The sequence below is a fragment of the Oncorhynchus clarkii genome, chromosome 32 (assembly GCF_045791955.1).
Source record: "Oncorhynchus clarkii lewisi isolate Uvic-CL-2024 chromosome 32, UVic_Ocla_1.0, whole genome shotgun sequence".
Classification (NCBI taxonomy): Eukaryota; Metazoa; Chordata; class Actinopteri; order Salmoniformes; family Salmonidae; genus Oncorhynchus; species Oncorhynchus clarkii.
Window position 1 is genome coordinate 13430201 of NC_092178.1, and position 26646 is coordinate 13456846.

General features: G+C 44.5%; 1 protein-coding gene across 1 annotated transcript in view; it reads left to right on the forward strand.

Moving 5' to 3' along the window:
- LOC139391709 (endoplasmic reticulum membrane sensor NFE2L1-like) overlaps nt 1-26646 on the forward strand; it is a 44219-nt gene that overhangs the window by 6432 nt on the left and 11141 nt on the right. The window contains exons 2-3 of the mRNA XM_071139192.1: nt 17942-18040; nt 18284-18397. Of these exons, the coding sequence (XP_070995293.1) occupies nt 17942-18040; nt 18284-18397 (213 nt within the window). The remainder of the gene's footprint in view (nt 1-17941; nt 18041-18283; nt 18398-26646) is intronic.

The following is a 26646-nucleotide window of genomic DNA, read 5'->3' on the forward strand; positions in this document are numbered from 1 at the left end:
TCATCAGACCAGAGGACATTCCTCCAAAAAGTACGATCTCTGTCCCCATGTGCAGTTGCAAACCGTAGTCTGGCTTTTTATGGTGGTTTTGGAGCAGGGGCTTCTTCTTTGCTGAGCAGTCTTTCAGGTTGTGTCGATATAGGACTCGTTTTACTGTGAATATAGATACTTTTGTACCTGTTTCCTCCAGCATCTTCACAAGGTCCTTCGCTGTTGTTCTGGGATTGATTTGCAATTTCCGCAGCAAAGTACGTTCATCTCTAGGAGACAAAACGAGTCTCCTTCCTGAGCGGTATGACGGCTGCGTGTTCCCATGGTGTTTATACTTGTGTACTATTGTTTGTACAGATGAATGTGGTACCTTCAGGTGTTTGGAAATTGCTCCCAAGGATGAACCAGACTTGTGGAGGTCTACACATTTCTTTCTGAGGTCTTGGCTGATTTCTTTTACTACAGTATCAACCACTGTTTGAGGCGCATGCTCTCGCTGCGTGACAGGTGATATTCTCCCCAAACTCTGTATGCCATGGGCTCTCCAACCCTGTTCATCTGAAAACAAGTGAAATCTGTTCAGTAACATTGATAGTAACATGTTTTCGCAACAAAACATATTTCACTAAACTGTTGACAGCCCCTCTGCATGCTGGAGAAGGGCATAAAGGAGAGGCAGCAGGAGATATTCTCTATAGCTAAAGGTAATGTGTCACCCAATTAATTATGAAAATATAAACAATTCCCTGTTACTAGGCTATTCAAAATCAAATACAAATGTACTATAATTGTAGGCTACCTGTAAGCCACCCTGCACAATCAATGAACTAAATGGTGTTTTCAATGAATCATCACCTTATTGAACCATCTCCAGCATTGAAGGTCCCCAAGAGTGGCCTCCATTTTTAAATGGAAGAAGTTTGTAACCACCAAGACTCTTCCTAGATCTGGCTGCCCGGCCAACCTCAGCAATCGGGAGAGAAGGGCCTTGGTAAAGGAGGTGACCAAGAACCCAATGGTAACTCTGACAGAGCTCCAGAGTTCCTCTGTGGAGATGGGAGAACCTTCCAGAAGGACAACCATCTCTGTAGCACTCCACCAATCAGGCCTTTATGGTAGAGTGGCCAGACGGAAGCCAGTCCTCAGTAAAAGGCACATGACAGCCCGCTTGGAGTTTGCCAAAAGGCACCGAAAGGACTCTCAGACCATGAGAAACAAGATTCACTTATCTGATGAAACACAGATTGAATTCTTTGACCTGAAATACCAAGCGTCACATCTGGAGGGAAACCTTCCAGCATCCCTACGGTGAAGCATGGTGGTGCCAGCATCATGCTGTGGGGAAGTTTTTCAGCTGCAGGGACTGGGAGACTAGTCAGGATTAGGGTTGCCACTTTTGGGGAATATTCAGAGGTGGAAACTTTCCGTGGGAATTAACAGGAATATTTGGGAATTAACGGGAATATTTGCAAATGTAATATTAATACCATTTAAATGTAGTTTTTTTGCATTGGATATATTTACCATATCATATGGAGACAGAAACATAAACCTTATCATAAGTAGACATAATTGCAAATGATTAAATCCTTCCAATAGAAGAAAAACAAAATGTTACGAATTGAACTTAATTAAATGAGTTGACTCCTCACATGGGATTAGTTCACTGAACAACAAAAGAAAGGGAATATTGAATGATCCCCCAATGAACCATCACATCTCCCAAAAACGTGTTCAATATACATCTGTAAAATGCTAGTCTAGAAACTAAAGCTTTGGTTGTCTTCCATGTCTTCTCCCTGGACCTCCTCAATGTCCACCTCTTGAACATCAGACTCTGTGGCTTCATCGTCACTGTCACTTTCCAACCTAATTGAGGATGGCTCGTTGTCAGGCTCAAAAAGCCTCAAATTTGCCCGGATAGCCACCAATTTTTCAACCCTTGTATTGGTCAGCCTGTTGCTTGCGCGCGTGTGTGTGTTCCCAAACAAGGACCAATTGCGCTCTGAGATGGCTGATGTTGGTGGGATTTGGAGTATGATGGAGGCAACAGGGGGAAAGAACCTCAGATCCACAAAGTCCCTTCCACCAGGTAGGTGGCTGATGAGATATGTTTGCACAACTGCCATATTGCATCTCCATCCCAAAGCCCTTGCTTGGAAGTGTACTTTTCCAGACTGCCAAGAACCTTGCCCTCATCCAGGCCAAGGTGGTGAGACACGGTAGTGACGACACCATAGGCCTGGTTGATCTCTGCATCTGACAGGATGCTCTTGCCAGCATACTTGGGGTCCAACATGTACGCTGCGGTGTGTTTGGGCTTCAGGCATAAGTCTTTGCGCTTTTTGATATATTTCAGAACTGTAGTTTCTTCTGCTTGGAGTAACAGTGAAGTGGGCAGGGCAGTACGGATATTTTCTCTTACTTCTGCAAGCAGAGTCTGAACATCAGACAGGATGGCATTGTTTCCACCAATCCGTGCAATGGCTACTACTATTGGTTTCAGGCTGCTTACTACTCTCTCCCAAAATTCATTATCCAGGAGGATCCTCTTGATGGGGCTGTCCATATCGGCAGACTGTGATATGGCCATTTTTTTGAGAGACTCCTTCCCCTCCAGGAGACTGTCAAACATGATGACAACACCACCCCAGCGGGTGTTTCTGGGCAGCTTCAATGTGGTGCTCTTATTCTTCAGACTTTGCTTGGTGAGGTAGATTGCTGCTATAACTTGATGATACCTTACCATTTCCTTGACTCTCTTGTAGAGTGTATCCATTATTTTCAGTGACATGATGTCCTTGAGCAGATTCAATGCATGAGCAGCACAGCCAATGGGGCTCCTCCACTTTAGACCAAGCAGCCTTCATGTTCGCAGCATTGTCTGCCACCAGTGCAAATACCTTCTGTGGTCCAAGGTCATTGATGACTGCCATCAGCTTATTTGCAATGTAGAGACCGGTGTGTCTGTTGCCCATTGTGTCTGTGCTCTTGTAGAATACTGGTTGGGGGGTGGATATGATGTAGTTAATTATTCCTTGCCCACAAACTTTCAACCACCCATCAGAGATGATTGCAATCGTCTGCTTTCTCTATGATTTGCCTGACCTTCAACTCTGCATCCAGCAAATTAGTAGATAAGCATGTCTGGTGGAGGGGTGTATGCTGGGTGAAGAACATTCATAAATCTCTTCCAATACACATTGCCTGTGAGCATCAGAGGTGAACCAGTTGCATAAACAGCTCGAGCAAGACATTCATAAGCATTTCTCTGACTACGTTCCACCATTGAGTCAAAACAAACTTCTGATTCCAGGAGTACCATGAGCTGTTGTTATCGATAAGGTGTCTGGTTCATCATTTTCACCTCAAATAGAAGTAGAAGGACTTCGGTCAGAGTTTTTGAGCGCTGAGGGAATGTTATGCACTTGGCCAGATGATTCTGCATCTTTGTTGAATTCTTCACATATGATTTGGCACAGTATTTGCAAATGTACACAGCTTTTCCTTCTACATTAGCTACAGTGAAATGTCTCCACACATCACATAGTGTACATGTCGTTTTCCTGTAAAGATTAGGGGGGAACAAGTACTGTTAAGCAGTTAGATTAAACAACTCCTTTTGTAAGATATTTTTTTTTTAAATTAAACATGTATGGAAACAGGTGAAATAACACTCCTCAGTTAGCAGGCTGAAGCAAGCTAAAATTTAAACACACTTTGCTGTAGGCTACTATTTACTAGTTAACAAAAAATCATGTATGTCATATAAAATACATTCACCCCAAACCAGTATTGTAATCAAATCTTACCAGAAAGCATGTAGTCCTTGGCTCAGTGTAGTAGTGTGGGCTCAATAGCATCTCATTTAGTGGGTAAGATCTTGAGAATCAACTGTACATGTGATGGAAGAATGCACTGTGCATGCAGAGGGCTGCAATTCCATTGAATTTGGTTTAGTTTAACCAAAATATGCCACAACCTAGAATTGCCTTATGTGTATCCCACACAAAAAGGTTCACTGTTATAAGCAAATGTTTTTGATGAATTTAAGCAAAATCCGCAAAATAAATTTCACGGAAAGTTTCCGACCCTAGTTGGTATAGAGGAAAAGATGAATGGAGGGAAGTACAGAGAGATCCTTGATGCTCCAGAATGCTCTGGACCTCAGGCTGGGGCGGAGGTTCACCTTAAAACAGGACAACGACACTAAACACACAGCCAAGACAACTCAGGAGTGGCTTCGGAACAAGTCTCAATGTCCTTGAGTGGCCCTTCTAGAGCCTGGACTTGAACCCGATCGAACATCTCTGGGGAGACCTGAAAATAGCTGTGCAGCGACGCCCCCATCCAACCTGACAGAGCTTGAGAGGATCTGCAGAGAAGAATGGGAGAAACTCCCCAAATATTGGTATGCCAAGCTTGTTGCGTCATACCCAAGAAGACACTAGGTTGTAATCGCTGCCAAAGGTGCTTCAAAAAAGTACTGAGTAAGGGGTCTGAATACTTATGTAAATGTGATATTTCTATACCAGTTTTTGTTTTGTCATTATGGGGTATTGTGTGTAGATTGAGGGGGGGAAACAATTTCATCCATTTTAGAATAAGGTTGTAATGTAACAAAATGTGGGAGAAGTCAAGTTTCCCGACTGCATTGTCGGTAGGAGCTACCGAATGTCATATCCAAGCGAATGTGAACAAGAGACATTGTGCAAATTAACAAAAATTTGACACATGCTTGTCTGAAGGAAGAACGGTACTGGCTCTGAAGCAGAGTATGTGAGTAGAGCTGGAGCGGAGCGTGCCCAATTTGACTGGCGCGTGGAGCGAGTTTCCCAACGGCTGGGGCTCCAGTACCGATCTCGGGCATGCCCGGCCCAGCATGCATTATAGTCTACTTCTGTACTGCCATAGCCACTTGATCTAGCTGTCATGGAGTTTAGTAAATATTTTCATAAAGAAAATGATAAAACACACAGGTGCAAAATCAAGGTGACTTACGAAGATGAGGAGGACCAAGAGGAAGAGAGGGAGTGCTGTGATGTAGTGTCCACAACTAATGAATCATTGTGGAATCTGAAAAGACACCTATCCTGAAAGCATGATGGTGTACTTAGAACATCATAAAAGAAAGGAACGAATAGATAAGAACTAAGCGTGTCTTTGTAGAAAAGTAAAAGTATTTATAAACCAAAAAAATCTGTTCTCTTAAATGTTTCGTTCATTTTTGTTCTATTATCTATAATCGAGGTCGACCGATTAATCGGAATGGCCGATTTTAATTAGGGCCGATTTTCACGTTTTCATAACAATCGGAAATCGGTATTTTTGGACGCCGATTTAAAAAAAAAAATAATAATTAAAAAAAAAACATTAAAAAAAAACTTTTTTTACACCTTTTATTTAATCGTTATTTAACTAGGCAAGTCAGTTAAGAACACATTCTTATTTTCAATGACGGCCTAGGAACGGTGGGTTTAACTTTCTCGTTCAGGGGCAGAACGACAGATTTTCACCTTGTCAGCTCAGGGGATTCAATCTTGCAGCCTTACAGTTAACTGGTCCAACGCTATGACCACCTGCCTCTCGTTGCACTCCACGAGGAGACTGCCTGTTACGCGAATGCAGTAAGCCAAGGTAAGTTGCTAGCTAGCATTAAACTTATCTTACATAAAACAATCAATCATAATCACTTGTTAACTACACAAGGTTGATGATATTACTAGTTTATCTAGCATGTCCTGCGTTGCATACAAGTATACAAGTATCTGACTGAGCGGTGGTAGACAGCAGCAGGCTTGTAAGCATTCATTCAAACAGCACTTTCGTTTTGCCAGCAGCTCTTCGTTGTGCGTCAAGCATTGCGCTGTTTATGACTTCAAGCCTATCAACTCCCGAGATTTAGGCTGGTGTAACCGAAGTGAAATGGCTACCTAGTTAGCGGGGTGCGCGCTAATAGCGTTTCAAACGTCACTCGCTCTGAGACTTGGAGTAGTTGTTCCCCTTGCTCTGCATGGGTAACGCCGCTTCGAGGGTGGCTGTTGTCATTGTGTTCCTGGTTCGAGCCCAGGGAGGAGTGAGGAGCGGGACGGAAGCTATACTGTTACACTGGCAATACTAAAGTGCCTATAAGAACATCCAATAGTCAAAGATGAAATACAAATGGTATAAAATCAAATCAAATCAAATTTTATTTGTCACATACACATGGTTAGCAGATGTTAATGCGAGTGTAGCGAAATGCTTGTGCTTCTAGTTCCGACAATGCAGTAATAACCAACAAGTAATCTAACTAACAATTCCAAAACTACTGTCTTGTACACAGTGTGAGGGGATAAAGAATATGTACATAAGGATATATGAATGAGTGATGGTACAGAGCAGCATAGGCAGATACAGTAGATTGTATCGAGTACAGTATATACATATGAGATGAGTATGTAAACAAAGTGGCATAGTTAAAGTGGCTAGTGATACATGTATTACATAAGGATACAGTCGATGATATAGAGTACAGTATATACGTATGCATATGAGATGAATAATGTAGGGTAAGTAACATTATATAAGGTAGCATTGTTTAAAGTGGCTAGTGATATATTTACATCATTTCCCATCAATTCCCATTATTAAAGTGGCTGGAGTTGAGTCAGTGTCAGTGTGTTGGCAGCAGCCACTCAATGTTAGTGGTGGCTGTTTAACAGTCTGATAGCCTTGAGATAGAAGCTGTTTTTCAGTCTCTCGGTCCCAGCTTTGATGCACCTGTACTGACCTCGCCTTCTGGATGATAGCGGGGTGAACAGGCAGTGGCTCGGGTGGTTGATGTCCTTGATGATCTTTATGGCCTTCCTGTGACATCGGGTGGTGTAGGTGTCCTGGAGGGCAGGTAGTTTGCCCCCGGTGATGCGTTGTGCAGACCTCACTACCCTCTGGAGAGCCTTACGGTTGAGGGCGGAGCAGTTGCCGTACCAGGCGGTGATATAGCCCGCCAGGATGCTCTCGATTGTGCATCTGTAGAAGTTTGTGAGTGCTTTTGGTGACAAGCCAAATTTCTTCAGCCTCCTGAGGTTGAAGAGGCGCTGCTGCGCCTTCTTCACAATGCTGTCTGTGTGAGTGGACCAATTCAGTTTGTCTGTGATGTGTATGCCGAGGAACTTAAAACTTGCTACCCTCTCCACTACTGTTCCATCGATGTGGATAGGGGGGTGTTCCCTCTGCTGTTTCCTGAAGTCCACAATCATCTCCTTAGTTTTGTTGACGTTGAGTGTGAGGTTATTTTCCTGACACCACACTCCGAGGGCCCTCACCTCCTCCCTGTAGGCCGTCTCGTCGTTGTTGGTAATCAAGCCTACCACTGTTGTGTCGTCCGCAAACTTGATGATTGAGTTGGAGGCGTGCGTGGCCACGCAGTCGTGGGTGAACAGGGAGTACAGGAGAGGGCTCAGAACGCACCCTTGTGGGGCCCCAGTGTTGAGGATCAGCGGGGAGGAGATGTTGTTGCCTACCCTCACCACCTGGGGGCGGCCCGTCAGGAAGTCCAGTACCCAGTTGCACAGGGCGCGGTCGAGACCCAGGGTCTCGAGCTTGATGACGAGCTTGGAGGGTACTATGGTGTTGAATGCCGAGCTGTAGTCAATGAACAGCATTCTCACATAGGTATTCCTCTTGTCCAGATGGGTTAGGGCAGTGTGCAGTGTGGTTGAGATTGCATCGTCTGTGGACCTATTTGGGCGGTAAGCAAATTGGAGTGGGTCTAGGGTGTCAGGTAGGGTGGAGGTGATATGGTCCTTGACTAGTCTCTCAAAGCACTTCATGATGACGGAAGTGAGTGCTACGGGGCGCTAGTCGTTTATCTCAGTTACCTTAGCTTTCTTGGGAACAGGAACAATGGTGGCCCTCTTGAAGCATGTGGGAACAGCAGACTGGTATAGGGATTGATTGAATATGTCCGTAAACACACCGGCCAGCTGGTCTGCGCATGCTCTGAGGGCGCGGCTGGGGATGCCGTCTGGGCCTGCAGCCTTGCGAGGGTTAACACGTTTAAATGTCTTACTCACCTCGGCTGCAGTGAAGGAGAGACCGCAAGTTTTCGTTGCAGGCCGTGTCAGTGGCACTGTATTGTCCTCAAAGCGGGCAAAAAAGTTATTTAGTCTGCCTGGGAGCAGGACATCCTGGTCCGTGACTGGGCTGGATTTCTTCCTGTAGTCCGTGATTGACTGTAGACCCTGCCACATGCCTCCTGTGTCTGAGCCGTTGAATTGAGATTCTACTTTGTCTCTGTACTGACGCTTAGCTTGTTTGATAGCCTTGCGGAGGGAATAGCTGCACTGTTTGTATTCGGTCATGTTACCAGACACCTTGCCCTGATTAAAAGCAGTGGTTCGCGCTTTCAGTTTCACACGAATGCTGCCATCAATCCACGGTTTCTGGTTAGGGAATGTTTTAATCGTTGCTATGGGAACGACATCTTCAACGCACGTTCTAATGAACTCGCACACCGAATCAGCATATTCGTCAATGTTGTTGTCTGACGCAATACGAAACATGTCCCAGTCCACGTGATGGAAGCAGTCTTGGAGTGTGGAGTCAGCTTGGTCGGACCAGCGTTGGACAGACCTCAGCGTGGGAGCCTCTTGTTTTAGTTTCTGTCTGTAGGCAGGGATCAACAAAATGGAGTCGTGGTCAGCTTTTCCGAAAGGGGGGCGGGGCAGGGCCTTATATGCGTCGCGGAAGTTAGAGTAACAATGATCCAAGGTCTTTCCACCCCTGGTTGCGCAATCGATATGCTGATAAAATTTGGGGAGTCTTGTTTTCAGATTAGCCTTGTTAAAATCCCCAGCTACAATGAATGCAGCCTCCGGATAAATGGTTTCCAGTTTGCAAAGAGTCAAATAAAGTTCATTCAGAGCCAACGATGTGTCTGCTTGGGGGGGGATATATACGGCTGTGATTATAATCGAAGAGAATTCTCTTGGTAGATAATGCGGTCTACATTTGATTGTGAGGAATTCTAAATCAGGTGAACAGAAGGATTTGAGTTCCTGTATGTTTCTTTCATCACACCATGTCACGTTAGTCATAAGGCATACGCCCCCGCCCCTCTTTTTACCAGAAAGATGTTTTTTCCTGTCTGCGCGATGCGTGGAGAAACCTGTTGGCTGCACCGCTTCGGATAGCGTCTCTCCAGTAAGCCACGTTTCCGTGAAGCAAAGAACGTTACAGTCTCTGGTGTCCCTCTGGAATGCTACCCTTTCTCGGATTTCATCAACCTTGTTGTCAAGAGACTGGACATTGGCAAGAAGAATGCTAGGGAATGGTGCACGGTGTGCCCGTCTCCGGAGTCTGACCAGAAGACCGCCTCGTTTCCCTCTTTTTCGGAGTCGTTTTTTTGGGTCGCTGCATGGGATCCACTCCGTTGTCCTGTTTGTAAGGCAGAGCACAGGATCCGCGTCGCGAAAAGCGTATTCTTGGTCGTACTGATGGTGAGTTGACGCTGATCTTATATTCAGTAGTTCTTCTCGACTGTATGTGATGAAACCTAAGATGACCTGGGGTACTAATGTAAGAAATAACACGTAAAAAAACAAAAAACTGCATAGTTTCCTAGGAACGCGAAGCTGCATAGTTTCCTAGGAAATAGTCAAAAAATCCTAATTGAACAGGTTTCATTTATTTGAGGCTAAATTGATTTTATTGATGTATTATATTAAGTTAAAATAAGTGTTCATTCAGTATTGTTGTAATTGTCATTATTACAAATAAATGTTAAAAAATGTTAAAAAATCGGCCGATTTTTAATCGGTATCCACTTTTTTGGCCCTCCAATTATCGGTATCGGCGTTGAAAAATCATAATCGGTCGACCTCCAATATATACATTGCTCAAAAAAATAAAGGGAACACTAAAATAACACATCCTAGATCTGAATGAATGAAATATTCTTATTAAATACTTTTTTCTTTACATAGTTGAATGTGCTGACAACAAAATCACACATTATCAATGGAAATCAAATTTATCAACCCATGGAGGTCTGGATTTGGAGTCACACTCAAAATTAAAGTGGAAAACCACGCTACAGGCTGATCCAACTTTGATGTAATGTCCTTAAAACAAGTCAAAATGAGGCTCAGTAGTGTGTGTGTGATCTCCACGTGCCTGTATAACCTCCCTACAACGCCTGGGCATGCTCCTGATGAGGTGGCAGATGGTCTCCTGAGGGATCTCCTCCCAGATCTGGACTAAAGCATCCGCCAACTCCTGGACAGTCTGTGGTACAACGTGGCGTTGGTGGATGGAGCGAGACATGATGTCCCAGATGTGCTCAATTAGATTCAGGTCTGGGGAACGGGCGGGCCAGTCCATTGCATCAATGCCTTCCTCTTGCAGGAACTGCTGACACACTCCAGCCACATGAGGTCTAGCATTGTCTTGCATTAGGAGGAACCCAGGGCCAACCGCACCAGCATATGTTCTCACAAGGGGTCTGAGGATCTCATCTCGGCACCCAATGGCAGTCAGGCTACCTCTGGCGAGCAAATGGAGGGCTGTGCGGCCCCCCGAAAGAAATGCCATCCCACACCATGACTGACCCACCGCCAAACCGGTCATGCTGGAGGATGTTGCAGGCAGCAGAACGTTCTCCACGGCGTCTCCAGACTCTGTCACGTCTGTCACGTGCTCAGTGTGAACCTGCTTTCATCTGGGAAGAGCACAGGGCGCCAGTGGCGGATTTGCCAATCTTGGTGTTCTCTGGCAAATGCCAAACGTCCTGCACGGTGTTGGGCTGTAAGCACAACCCCCACCTGTGGACGTCGGGCCCTCATACCACCCTCATGGAGTCTGTTTCTGACCGTTTGAGCAGACACATGCACATTTGTGGCCTGCTGGAGGTCATTTTGCAGGGCTCTGGCAGTGCTCCTCCTGCTACTCCTTGCACAAAGGCGGAGGTAGCGGTCCTGCTGCTGGGTTGTTGCCCTCCTACGGCCTCCTCCACGTCTCCTGATGTACTGGCCTGTCTCCTGGTAGCGCCTCCATGCTCTGGACACTACGCTGACACACAACAAACCTTCTTGCCACAGCTCGCATTGATGTGCCATCCTGGATGAGCTGCACTACCTGAGCCACTTGTGTGGGTTGTAGACTCCGTCTCATGCTACCACTAGAGTGAAAGCACCGCCAGCATTCAAAAGTGACCAAAACATCAGCCAGGAAGCATAGGAACTGAGAAGTGGTCTGTGGTCACCACCTGCAGAACCACTCCTTTATTGGGGGTGTCTTGCTAATTGCCTATAATTTCCACCTGTTGTCTATTCCATTTGCACAACAGCATGTGAAATTTATTGTCAATCAGTGTTGCTTCCTAAGTGGACAGTTTGATTTCACAGAAGTGTGATTGACTTGGAGTTACATTGTGTTGTTTAAGTGTTCCCTTTATTTTTTTGAGCAGTGTATAAAAATCTCTGCCCAGCCTTGCAAGAATGGCCAAGTGTGTGTTTAGCATCCCCAGTGGCTCTGCCTGTGTGGAGAGGATATTCTCCGCTCTGGCCGGCTCTCCAGGCCCCATCCCATGATCCTGAAAGGCCAGACTGGCCAGAAAATGAATTCAGAGGCACTGTCATTTTTAGAATTTAATTTGTATTTAATTCCAAGTAAGCCACAGCCTATATGCAAAATGTATAGACTATAATGATTAATACAACAATATGTCCCTACGAGGCTATTGCGTCGCACTTGCAAATGCTTCACAAGGTATTTCTTTGTAGGCTATAGCCTGGAAATAATAGAAATAATATAGCCTAAATAACTTATTTGTTTTCCTTCTTAGGCTCATCGTCTGGCTCCTGACCTATTTGGAGTGTTTATATGCTGTTTAATATGACATGTCGCCTATTTGAAATTATGTGCTACTTTCACATTCACCTTTTTGTTTATTCAAATACTTTTCATTCAAATCACATGGTTTGGTTTCAATACTTCATAACCAAATGGTAGGTTCAGGTAGACACAAAAATAGATGTTTGTTGGTTAAATTGTGATTTTAATGAATGGAGCGAATTTGGAGCTGCTGTTGTTTGTTTTTTTGTCTTGTGAGGTTTTTAGCTGAGTGGTTGGAAAGGGGTAAGCACTGCTTCATGAGCCATGAGGGATTTCCAACTGCTCAATTCCACTCACATACTCTGCTCTGAAACAGCATATGTCTGGAGTTGCTAGGGCAACGGGCCTCAAACACGGCAGAACACTTACACAATATTATCAATTCACTAACATACATTAGATAACTAGGAAGGTAAACTTCTTCATTTTTCAGGCAGGAAAAAAGATAATGCCAAAGAAATATCTTCTTGCATTTTGTAAACGCAGATCTAAAATACTTCTTATTGTCATTTCTGCTCTGCGTTTTCTCATTGTAGCCAGCCTACTTTTCTCTGGTAAAATGCAAGATTTAAGCAAAACCCTAGGAAATGTAGCTGGCTACATTCTTTCTATGCTAAACATTGGAAATATTATGACCATGCATCGTTTTTACTTAGCTTTTTCATTGTAGCTCATTTACTTGTGTGGCTGCCGGCCAAATAGCATTGCACATATGCTGTCATCTGATGAAAATGAAGCCATCTTCTTCTGAATGTGTTGCACTAATGTATTTTCTGTTGAGGAAAACTGGAGTTGCACGTCACTGACCCCTGTCAGTACACAGCTGTACTCACCTGCTCCCGCTTTCTCCCATTGTGCTATTTACAAACACTCATGACTGGCTCAAATGTTCTGGGGAACTACTGTAAGCTTCATCATAATGTGACTGGCTCAAATGTTCTGGGGAACTACTGTAAGCTTCATAATGTGACCGGGGAAATTAGGTCTCCTAATGTTTTGTACAGTTGACTGCAGGCAGTAGCTACAAATAATATTTATTGAAAAACGTCAAATAAATAGTTTTAAACAGTATTGAAAACCATCCCTGGCTATTTCCAAATACCCCGGTATACAGTGTACCATCAAAGCCTAGCATCAACCTTGTAAATGACCGCAGTTGTCAACAGACTGATAACAGTTGTGGTTAACAGCACTCTAGTAAAAGTTAGGTAGGGCCTGAGTCATTTAACTCCGCTACTGGGGTTCATTGTAACAGAAAACGGCGCCTCCTGTTATCCGTGGCGATTTAAACATGTCAATCTTGGTGGGCAAACAACCCATCTGTTTTTAGATGCATGCCAGCGAAGCCGCGACACTCTAAACATTACATGAACTGTAACAGTGATAAACGCTGCCCACAAACTTTTAGTCCACACCAAGCTGTCCCGAGAGTGGAGCTTATGTCTGACTTGCTTAAATAAATGTGGTTTCTCCTGGCTCCTTGTGGATTTGTGTAACTATAAGAACCGCCTTGAATAATAATGAATGTCGACGTGAGTTTTGAACCATACACAAACATTACATTTATGTTCAGTAAATTCATGTTTGTTCTTATATAATTAACACTTAGCTCGAAGTATAAGCAAGTGCAAGCAAACAAGCTGCAAGCAAACAAGCTGCGATGAGGTTAGCCTACTACCATTTGAAGTATTTTATTAGGCCTATGGGGTCTTAAGAAGGACAATCCACTTTTATAGACAATATACAGACACACTGACAGCACATTTCAAACAAAACAACCATCTCAATATGAACTAGAATTACATGGGTTTATTACTGAACTGTGTGTTGAACAAAAATATTTGAATGGGAAGAGACTGTCACTGGAAAACATGGTTAGGAGAAAGGCATACTACAATATGCTGTTGGGTCTGTAACTTACTGACATATTCTAAACTCAGCAAAAAAAGAAACGTCCTCTCACTGTCAACTGTGTTTATTGTCAGCAAACTTAACGTGTAAGTATTTGTATGAACATAAGATTCAACAACTGAGACATAAACTGAACAAGTTCCACAGACGTGACTAACAGAAATGTAATAATATGTCCCTGAACAAAGGTGGGTCAAAGTCTAAAGTAACAGACAGTATCTGGTGTGGCCACCAGATGCATTAAGTACTGCAGTGCATCTCCTCATGGACTGCACCATATTTGCCAGTTCTTGCTGTGGGATGTTACCCCACTCTTCCACCAAGGCACCTGCAAGTTCCCGGACATTTCTGGGTGGAATGGCCCTAGCCCTCACCCTCCGATCCAACAGGTCCCAGACGTGCTCAATGGGATTGAGATCCGGGCTCTTTACTGGCCATGTCAGAACACTGACATTCCTGTCTTGCAGGAAATCACGCACGGAATGAGCAGTATGGCTGGTGGCATTGTCATGCTGGAGGATCATGTCAGGATGAGCCTGCAGGAAGGGTACCACATGAGGGAGGAGGATGTCTTCCCTGTAACGCGGTGTTGAGACTGCCTGCAATGACAGCAAGCTCAGTCCGATGATGGTGTGACACACCGCCCCAGACCACGATGGACCCTCCACCTCAATTGATCCCGCTCCAGAGTACAGGCCTCAGTGTAACGCTCATTCCTTTGGTGATAAACGCGTATCTGACCATCACCTCTGAGACAAAACCACGACTCGTCAGGGAAGAGCACTTTTTGCCGGTCCTGTCTGGTCCAGCAACAGTGGGTTTGTGCCCATAGACGATGTTGCCGGTGATGTCTGGTGAGGACCTGACTGACAACAGGCCTACAAGCCCTCGGTCTAGCCTCTCTCAGCCTATTGCGGACAGTCTGAGCACTGATGGAGGAATTGTGCGTTCCTGGTGTAACTCGGGCAGTTGTTGTTGCCATCCTGTACCTGTCCCGCAGGTATGATATTTGGATGTACCGATCCTGTGCAGGTCTTACACGTGGTCTGCCACTGCGAGGACGATCAGCTGTCCATCCTGTCTCACTGTAGTGCTGTCTTAGGCATCTAACAGTACGGACATTGCAATTTATTGGCCTGCAGTCCTCATGCCTCCTTGCAGCATGCCTAAGGCATGTTCACGCAGATGAGCAGGGACCCTGGGCATCTTTCTTTTTGGTGTTTTTCCAGAGTAAGTAGGAAGGCCTCTTTAGTTAGTTTTCATAACTGTGACCTTAATTGCCTACCGTCTGTAAGCTGTTAGCGTCTCACCTACCCTAGAGAGGTTAAGACACTAACGTCCCACCAGGCCAACATCCGGTGACACTGCAGAGAGCTAACATTCTAAATACACCATTTGTTATAGTAAACATTCTTGTAAATACATGTATCTTATATAATTTAAAAGATGAGCGTCTTATTCATCCAGCCGCTGTGTCAGATTTCAAAAAGATTTCAAAAAGCCGTTACTACGAAAAGGCTGTACTGCGAAAGCAAACATGCTATTTTCTGAGGACGGCGCCACACACACACACACACACAAGTATTACTAGCATTTTCCAACCAAGCATTAGCGCCATGAAAGTCACAAGACCATGAAATGGTACAGGACATTTTTATATAATTTCATTGACATTGCTGTGGTGAATGCCTTCATCCTCCAGAAGGAAATGGCTAAGAGCTGTGGACAGCCCCCCCCCCCCCCCCCCCCCATCTCACAGCTAGCCTTCAGGAAGCTGCTCATCCAGGAGCTTGCTAGCTACAGCAAGTCCACTGTAAGCACCTTCCCCTCTACCTCTGTCCCTTCTGCTCCAACCAGTGGTGTTCACCTGCCCAGATTAATCTCTGCAGTCATGAATGTGCCTCAGGGCAAAAAGGGCACAGTAGGGAGATGTTGTTGTGCCCTTTGTCACAGGAAATGCCCCATCACCTGCACCACCTGTTCAGTAAGCCTTTGCTTTACAGCAGAAAGAGACTGCTATGGGCCATGGCACCAGCAGCACAATATTGTGTAGAGGACTGAGGGTCTTCACAATATTGTAAATAGAAAATATGTAAATAGTTACCCTTGTTTGTTTGTATTTTATTTTTTTTATTTTTTGGGGGGGGCGGGGGGGTAATTTTCCTATGATTAAATGACTGAACAAATCATTTTAAATGGAACTGTAACTAAGTAAACTTATACTCTGTTTTATTATATCTGATTAACAATATGAGTTCATAAGAATTGATTGTGAGACACGGACAAGGAGTAATTAAAGTTAATGAACACCATTCCAACTAGGCAGAAACGAATGGGTTGTGGATTAAGTAAGCAGATAAGGTAGTTAACCTATGGTTGGACCGACGAAACTTCGCTCTGGGGTGTTTTAGATAAGACAGTGAGTGCATTCCTAGGTTTTCTGTTAATTAGAACTGTCAGCTAAGTGGTGATTGATAATGTTGAGCGGTCAAAAGTTAATTAAGTTGTGTTGTGTATCCTGTGTATGTGCTAGTGGGTCAGAATGAACTCAGAATGAACCTTTAAAGTTCCCTTTGACCCGGTCTGGAGGAGGAGATTCATTTTAGGAGCAATGAAATTACATCATGTTATTGTGTATATATATATATAATATATAATTATGTTACCTATTATTGAAAAGACTGGTCTCCGTCTATTTTATGCAAACAAGAATCTTACAAATTCTTATAAAATAGATTAAGGGAATTCAATTAATGAATACATATTGGTATAATTTAATTACAGTAACGGGGGGGGGGGGGTATATAGTTCTTTCCTTCAAAATGTATCACTTTATCAATTCGGCCACTTGGGTACATTTGTGTGGGACACCTGGGTGACTTCATGCTCAATGTCATGTAGCTCGCTCATTTTTGAAGTTATCTGTCCAAAACTTTGCTCAGCTATTGTTTGCATCTTATGTTCTTCATTCAAATCATCCACAGCATCCTATCTGTATGTTTGGCTGTTCTTGGTCATCTGAAAGATGATGCAGCAACAATAAAAAACAGAAAACTTGTGTTTATTTCCTTGTATTTTCTTCTACCAGATCTATTGTGTTATATTATCCTACATTCAATTCACATTTCCACAAAATTCAGAGTGTTTCCTTTCAAATGATACCAAGAATATGCATATCCTTGCCTCTGGGCCTGAGCTACAGGCAGTTAGATTAGGGTATGTCTTTAGGCGGAAATTGAGAAGGAGGGGGTACCCCAAAGAAGTTAACGACCGTTCCACAGGTGCATGTTCCTTAATTGTTTATGGTTCATTGAACAAGCATGGGAAACAGTGTATAAACCCTTTACAATGAAGATCTGTGAAGTTATTTGGATTTTTACAAATTATCTTTGAAAGACAGGGACCTGAAAAGGGGAGGATTATTTGAATTTTAGCCACCAGGAAATGGCACAATGTTTTTGCATAGTGCATCTTTACTGTTTTGTATACTCAGTGTATGTTCATGTCAATTAGTAGAATAACGACAACGTTACAATGGAAATGTCACACAAAAAATGAAGAAGTGCAAAATATTTGGACATTTTTGTAACTAAACCTCCCTTTGGCTGCACTGCTTTGTAACATATTTTGCTTAGTTGTTTCGGTGGGCTGGCCCTCGTCTGCTCGGTAATCAGAGTGTTCCCATAGTGTTGCTTCCACAGACAGTTTTGTCAACAAGCTGCAGGTGTGGAGTTAGAAGAAGCCATGCTGTCGGCATTTTCTCTCTCGCTTGCTTCTCAAAAGTGGCTCGCACTGTGTCAACTGCATGCACAAGTGCAGCCTGCCTCGCTACTGCCCCCTTGAGGAGATTACTTCTGTCAGACTCGATCCTCTCAGTCCGTGTAAGACGCATTTAACAGAAGTACCGAAAGTAACCAATTCTAGTACCAAACTGTTTTTCATGTTCTAGAATCGGAATATCAGAAGTTTCGGTATATACCGTGCAACACTAATGGCTAACAAATGTCTTTCTTTGTCCTGGTCTCTCTCTCTCCCACCATCGTCTGTCCTCTCTTCCATTTTCCTCTGTACTCTCATTATTCACCCCACATCTTTCTCTCTACTTCTCACTTCCTCAATTTATTCTGCTTGTTCCTTTCCATCTTTCTTTTCCTGTTATCAGGAGGTTGAGTTACTGAATGGGCAGATCGATGGTGATGAAGCCAGAGAGGAACTGGTTTCCCTGACTCAGCTGGCTCTCAGTTCAGCACTAGAACAAGAGGTACATACAGCGACGAGACAGAATTCAAATAAATGTGTCTTGGAATGTAGGCTAGCTAGAGAACAGGCATGTCTTCATTTATCATACTATTAGCTCAGTCTGTGATGACCCTCATGTTGTGTGTGTGTGTGTGTGTGCAGTATGTCCTGTGCTTGCCTTGTCCCATGTTTTCGTTGTGTGCATGTTGCATGTTTTTCATCACAGCTTTTACTGTGTTTGTTGACTGTGTGTTGTTGATTCCAGGGTTTGTTCACTAGTGGAGCTTCTCTCGCTTGTCCTGAGGACCCCCGTCCCCCTGCCATCGACATCCACCAGCACTGGAGCCACTTCCTGTCTCTACCCGTCTCTGAATTTGACGTAAGTGGTTACCTTGATGATGATGATGTCATTGTGATATTTGGCAATAGAGAAGGCGATTTTGAAATGTGTTAGTCAGGTAATATGGTTCCCTTTGTCAGTCAGTTTTCGGTACATACTACGGGGGAGTCGCATTCTTACGACTCCGTTTTGAAGGAGCTACAATTATGCCTGACAAGGCCAATGAAATTCAGCTCATGCCTCGCTGGAAGCCCCGCCTTCTTCCACAAATGATAAGCGTGAGGCTCGGATTCATTTCTTGAATTATTCTGCTCTTCACCTCGTGTGAACAGGAATGATTTGCGCTACTAAAACAAACAATTGGAAAACGAGACTGTCTTGCGTTGCGCCAACTAAACTGTCCCGTAGTAGAGCGTGCTCACGCCCTGGGAGTTGTGTGCGAAATGTTGTAGTTGTTATCATATGTTTTCGTATCACAAACAATGAGTTATTCATTAATTTCCTGGCGCACTGATTAAGATGGCTAAGAAAACAACTGAGACAACGATGGCTACGCTGAGATCTGGGTGGAGATCATGGCCCAGTCAGGCGGTTATAGCATTTCTCTGAAAGATACTTACGCTCTGTGTAGTTTGTCTCAGCTTAGAGCACGCTCAGGCAGCCCTCGCTCAAAACAGTCCATGTGTGCATTGTCACACACTGCGTACAAACTCTCCGGAAACACATGTAGCCTTCTTGAGGAAGCTTGTAATTACTGATTGTGACTTTACTTTCTTGGATGCCGGTACCGCGGCTGTGACCGACAAGCAGGAAGCAGAAATGGATAGGGTGGTCAGAGCATATGCTGTGGCTGCCTGGGTTATGCTGTGGCTGCCTGGGTTATGCTGTGGCTGCCTGGGTTATGCTGTGGCTGCCTGTGTTATGCTGTGGCTGCCTGGGTTATGCTGTGGCTGCCTGGGTTATGCGGTGGCTGCCTGGGTTATGCGGTGGCTGCCTGGGTTATGCGGTGGCTGCCTGTGCCCAACCCAGCTCCTGGGCGCTCTGTCACCAATTACGGGAGGCTACTCAAAGAAAGAGGGTGGCCAGGTTCCCTAGGTACCCCCCGCCACCTGTGTCTGCCTCGGTCAAACACCACTTGCCCCTCTTCTCAGACTTGTTGATGAAGGGTCCAGTCCCACTTCAGTGATCCGGTCGCCCGTGGACTTTCGAGACCGGGCTAGCTAAACGAGCGCTGCGTAGCGTGCTAGCCAGGTTGGCTAACTCGCAGAGGTGAGCTAGCTACTGTATTACTATCTATTCCTGCCTCCCCATAGTAGAGTTGCTGGGGCAGCTCTCTTGTTTAGTATATGTAGCGTTATGTCACTTGGACATTCTAAATGGACCATGCTGCAGTCAGGCTAGTGAGCCTAGCTTATGCTAAAAAGTCTCCTGGCTAGTGTCAGCTAGCATGCTTAACTTCTGGCGAGTGTAACTTACTTGCTCTCCTTCAGCGTTATGGCAACCACATTCCTATTTTCAGGGTTTGCGTGCACCTCAGATGAAGAAGCAGCCCCCCGAAGCGAGGGGCTTTGGCACGGGTCTGAGTGACCAGTGTGCCCCTCCATAAAAACATTACTGTGACAACCGTGCCCCCACGATTGGCCAACTGGGTACTACGTCCGCAATTGCCAGAGCCCCCTGATCACTTAAAGGGGCCAGGCTTCATGCAGGCTATACAGTCTCACGGAAGCACAACATATGTTGGAAGCTTGTCCATGTTTAATGCTGTCCCCTCTGTTACCCCGTGTTCCACGGTGTTCACAGGGTTCAAGGTCTATATCAATCTCCCCACTATGAGTGATGAGTTGGGTCACCGTCCACAATGGGGCACCCCTCTCCCATAATTGGCTCATTACTGGGATTCCTTGCTGATTCTTACATATAGCTCACTAGTTTTTATATTATAAAAAAAAAAAATTACATTTTATTTAACTAGGTCAGTCAGTTAAGAACAAATTCTTATTTTCAATGACAGCCTGCTGGGAAACAGTGGAGTTAACTGCCTTGTTCAGGGGCAGAACGACCCATTTTTGCCTTGTCGGCTTTGGGATTAGATCCAGCAACCTTTCGGTTATTGGCCCAACGCTCTAATCACTAGGCTACCTGCCGTCTCTATGAGGTGTCTAGGAATACAGTTTAATCCCACACTCCTAGTAATTAGATACTTGTCTGTTACAACAGAAGGGGCACAGCTATGCCAGTACCCATGACTGGTCGGTAGGGTAAACTCCATAATAAAATACTTTTTCTTTGGGTTTATATTTAATGTGTGTGTGGTCCAGAGATGGGTGCCAGACAGTTACCAGACCTCATCTTACCGTCTAAACCGAGTGAGGCTCATTGTGACAACAGTACCCCCAGGTGGCACGGCCAATCGGGGCACATCACTGATCGCCAGAGCCTGTGTACCCAGAGTGGGCCAAGCTTTAGGCAAATCTTGGCACATGTAGAGTTTCTTTTTTTTTACCAAGTTCCACAGTGTTCACGTGATAACCGTTGTCTCCCGTATGCGAGTTCGATGAAGTGTTCCTTCTCCATGTTCAGATACACGGTTGTCAAGAGTGGTGGAAATGGATGAAGAACCAATCTTTCCCAGTCCACAAGGTCCCGCCCCTTCAGAGGACACTTCACGGGAGTCTCGTTGTGTGCTCCAACCAGAGTTTGTGAGTGATGAGCGGAGCGTGCCCAATTTGACTGGCGCGTGGAGCGAGTTTCCCCAAGGCTGGAGCTCCAGTAGCGATCTCGGGGCATGCCCGGCCCAGCATGCATTATAGTCTACTTGTGTGCTGCTATAGCTCCTTGATTTGAACTACTGTTATGGATTCACTAAATATTTTTATAATGAAACAGATTTTAAAGAAGGTGCAACATCAAGGTGACTTACGAAAGATGAGGAGGACCAAGAGGAAGAGAGGGAGTGCTGTGATGTAGTGTCCACAACTAATGAATCATTGTGGAATCTGAAAAGACACCTATCCTGAAAGCATGATGGTGGACTTACTAGTACGTGCACATGCTAACAGAAAGGAACGAGGTGGGTAGATAGTTGAGTGTGTCATTGTAGCAAAGTATTTATAAACTAAACATCAGATCTCTTAAGTTATTATCTATTCAATAGGCTATAATTGATTTTGGCCCAATAGGCCTGATATATACATTACATCTTTCAATGAGCTTTCCATTTTGAGAGGCAAAATAACCCTATCAAAATTACCCTAAAAACCTTTAGGCCTACCTATATAACTTTTTTTTTTAAACAACTCTGCATCCCTGCCCAGCCTGACGGGTGGCCTGAAGGCTGTTTAGCATCCCCAGTGGGATGCAAGCGCTGAAAGGATATTCTCAGATGCTGGCCGGCTCTCCAGGCACCATCGCACGAGCCTGAAGCCACACTCTAGCCGTTTTCTAAAAATTAATTCAAAGACACTGAATTGTTTAATTTCATTTGTATTTCATTCTAAGTCACAGCCTATATGCGCAATTTATTGACTATAATGATTTAATACAACAAAATGTTTAAATGCTGAGCTCTTTGTAATATGCCAGCCTAGTGTCGAACTCGCAGATGCTTCACAATGTATTTCTTTGTAGGCTATAACCTTGAAATAATTGAAATCATATAGCCTAAATAATGAAATGTTCGTTCCTTCGGCTACCTGTCTGGCTCCTGAACAATTTAGTGTCTATATTCCATAAAATACGACATGTAGCCTATTTCAAATGGTGAGCGCTTCTTCTAGTTTGTTTATAAGACTTTTCATTCAAATCATATGATTTGTTTTCAATGCTTAACCAAATGGAAGGTCCAGATAGTCACACAAATAGATGGGTGTTTGTTAAATTGTGATCTATTTTTTAATTAATGGAGCGAATTTGTAGCGGCACTATTTTTATTTGGAAAGGACGTGGAGCGCCAGGCTCCGCTCCATGAGCGGAATTTCCCACTGCTCAACTCTGCTCACATGCTCTGACCAATGGCTCGCATGCAAAGTGTTGCCCTGGATCATGTGACCAGTGACGTCAGGGTACAGGTTACAATTTGTTGTGCATACCCCACGCTTCTGCAGTATCATCACGTTGACTGTTCCCCAGGCCTCAGCAACAGTTTTAAGGGAGTTCCGGCTCTGCTTAACAAAATGTCAGCGGGGTCACTGTGTTTTCGCCAGTGCCTATGCCTACTGGGGATGATGCCGTCTGTGATGGAAGTCATTCAGTTTTAGGGATGTTTATTTTGCATTGGATGCATCTCAATCCACCGATGGCGTACTTCCCCATCTGCAGTGAAAGGTGGCAGAGCTAGAGCCGTGTTTGTCAGACCATGAGACATTCTGAAAATTGGTCTGCTCGTGAAAACATCTGTAGCATCTGAAAGGTTTGACCTATGAACCCTCACGAACATGATGGTGTTCTCTGTTTTGCTCATCCACCAGTGTCACGGTACTTGTCTGAAGGTAACCGGTACCGGTTTAAAAAAACTGAAGTATTAAAGTAGTTTTGTGCCTACCCAGAAAAAGGGGTTAAATATGTGTAAAAATATAAAATATATATATACACATATACACACACACACACATATACACACACACACACACACACACACATACACACACACAGTTGAAGTCGGAAGTTTACATACACTTAGGTTGGACTCATTAAAACGTGTTTTTCAACCACTCCACAAATTTCTTGTCAATAAACTATAGTTTTGGGAAGTCGGTCAGGACATCTACTTTGTGCATGACCCAAGTCATTTTTCCAACAGTTGTTTACAGACAAGTGAAATAATCTATCATTCACTGTATCACAATTCCAGTGAGTCAGAAGTTTACATACACTAAGTTGACTGTGCCTTTAAACAGCTTGAAAATTCCAGAAAATTATGTAATGACTTTAGAAGCTTCTGCCACTTTATATAATTTTTTCATACCTTAAATTACTCATCTCATATATATATATATATATATATATATACATACATACATACATACATACATACATACATACATACATACATACATACATACATACATACATACATACATACATACATACATACATACATACATACATACATACATACATACATACAGTGGGGCAATAATGTATTTAGTCAGGCACCAATTGTGCAAGTTCTCCCACTTAAAAAGATGAGAGGCCTGTAATTTTCATCATAGGTACACTTCAACTATGACAGACAAAATTAGAAAAAATAACACATCCTAGATCTGAATGAATCAAATAGTCTTATTAAATACTTTTTTCTTTACATAGTTGAATGTGCTGACAACAAAATCACACAAATTATCAATGGAAATCAAATGTATCAACCCATGGAGGTCTGGATTTGGAGTGACACTCAAAATTAAAGTGGAAAACCACACTACAGGCTGATCCAACTGTGATGTAATGTCCTTAAAACAAGTCAAAATGAGGCTCAGTAGTGTGTGTGGCCTCCACATGCCTGTATGACCTGGATGGTCTCCTGAGGGATCTCCTCCCAGACCTGGACAAAATATCCGCCAACTCCTGGACAGTCTGTGGTGCAACGTGGCGTTGGTGGATGGGGCAAGAAATGATGTCCCAGATGTGCTCAATTGGATTCAGGTCTGGGGAACGGGCGGGCCAGTCCATTGCATCAATGCCTTCCTCTTGCAGGAACTGCTGACACACTCCAGCCACATGAGGTCTAGCATTGTCTTGCATTAGGAGGAACCCAGGGCCAACCGCACCAACATATGGTCTCACAAGGGGTCTGAGGATCTCATCTCGGTACCTAATGGCAGTCAGGCTACCTCTGGCGAGCACATGGAGGGCTGTGCGGCCCCCCCAAAGAAATGCCACCCCACACCATGACTGACCCACCGCCAAACCGGTCATGCTAGAGGATGTTGCAGGCAGCAGAACGTTCTCCACGGCATCTCCAGACTGTCACGTCTGTCACGTGCTCAGTGTGAACCTGCTTTCATCTGTGAAGAGCACAGGGCGCCAGTGGCGAATTTGCCAATCTTGGTGTTCTCTGGCAAATGCCAAACGTCCTGCACGGTGTTGGGCTGTAAGCACAACCCCCACCTGTGGACGTCGGGCCCTCATACCACCCTCATATAGTCTGTTTCTGACCGTTTGAGCAGACACATGCACATTTGTGGCCTGCTGTAGGTCATTTTGCAGGGCTCTGGCAGTGCTCCTCCTGCTCCTCCTTGCACAAATGCGGGGGTAGCGGTCCTGCTGCTGGGTTGTTGCCCTCCTACGGCCTCCTCCACGTCTCCTGATGTACTGGCCTGTCTCCTGGTAGCGCCTCCATGCTCTGGACACTACGCTGACAGACACAGCAAACCTTCTTACCACAGCTCGCATTGATGTGCCATCCTGGATGAGCTGCACTACCTGAGCCACTTGTGTGGGTTGTAGACTCCGTCTCATGCTACCACTAGAGTGAAAGCACCGCCAGCATTCAAAAGTGACCAAAACAATAGCCAGGAAGCATAGGAACTGAAAAGTGGTCTGTGGTCCCCACCTGTAGAACCACTCCTTTATTGGGGGTGTCTTGCTAATTGCCTATAATTTCCACCTGTTGTCTATTCCATTTGCACAACAGCATGTGCAATTTATTGTTAGTGTTGCTTCCTAAGTGGACAGTTTGATTTCACAGAAGTGTGATTGACTTGGAGTTACATTGTGTTGTTTAAGTGTTCCCTTTATTTTTTTGAGCAGTGTATTTTACACACACACACACACGTATGTATGCAGTACCAGTCAAAAGTTTGTACGCACCTACTCATTCAAGGGTTTTTATTTAGTTTTACTATTTTCTACATTGTAGGATAATAGTGACATCAAAACTATGAAATAACACATGGAATTATGTAGTAACCCAAAGTGTTAAACACATCCAAGTATATTTTATTTTAGATTCTTCAAAGTAGCCAACATTTTCCTTGATGACAGCTTTGCATACTCTTGGCATTCTCTCAACCAGCTTCACTTGGATTGCTTTTCCAACATATGCTGAGCACTTGTTGGCTGCTTTTCCTTCACTCTATGGTCCAAACCATCTCAATTGGGTTGAGGTCAGGTCATCTGATGCAGCACTTCATCACTCTCCTTCTTGGCCATATAGCCCGTACACAGCCTGGAGGTGTGTTGGGTCATTGTCCTGTTGAAAAACAAATTATATTCCCACTAAGCGCAAACCAGATGGGATGGCGTATCACTGCAGAATGCTGTGGTAGCCATGCTGGTTAAGTGTGCCTTGAAATAAAATAAATCAGCGACAGTGCCATCAGCAAAGCACCATCACACCACTTCCTCCATGCTTCACGGTGGGAACCATACATGCAGAGATCTGTTCACCTACTCCGCCTTTCACAAAGATACAGTGGGTGGAACCAAAAATCTCAAAGGACAGATTTCCACCTGTCTAATGTCCATTGCTCGTGTTTCTTGGCCCAAGCGAGTGTCTTTTTATTGGTGTCCTTTAGTAGTGGTTTCCTTGCAGCAAATCGACCATGAAGGCCTGATTCACACAGTCTCCTCTGAATAGTTGATGTTGATGCGTCTGTTAATTGAACTCTGAAGCATTTATTTGGGCGGCAATTTCTGGTAAGTCTAATGAACTTATCCTCGGCAGCCGAGGTAACTCTGGGTCTTCATTTCCTGTGCCGGTCTTCATGAGAGCCAGTTTCATCATGGAGCTGCATCAGAGTTAACTCTGGGTCTTCATTTCCTGTGCCGGTCTTCATGAGAGCCAGTTTCATCATGGAGCTGCAGCAGAGGTAACTCTGGGTCTTCATTTCCTGTGCCGGTCTTCATGAGAGCCAGTTTCATCATGGAGCTGCAGCAGAGGTAACTCTGGGTCTTAATTTCCTGTGCCGGTCTTCATGAGAGCCAGTTTCATCATGGAGCTGCAGCAGAGGTAGCGTATTTCACTTCCGGCGCCGACAGAGATGGCCGCCTCGCTTCGCGTTCCTAGGAAACTATGCAGTTTTTTGTTTTTTTACGTGTTATTTCTTACATTAGTACCCCAGGTCATCTTAGGTTTCATTACATACAGTCGAGAAGAACTACTGAATATAAGATCAGCATCAACTCACCATCAGTACGACCAAGAATATGTTTTTCGCGACGCGGATCCTGTGTTCTGCCTTACAAACAGGACAACGGAGTGGATCCTATGCAGCGACCCAAAAAAACGACTCCGAAAGAGAGGGAAACGAGGCGGTCTTCTGGTCAGACTCCGGAGACGGGCACAG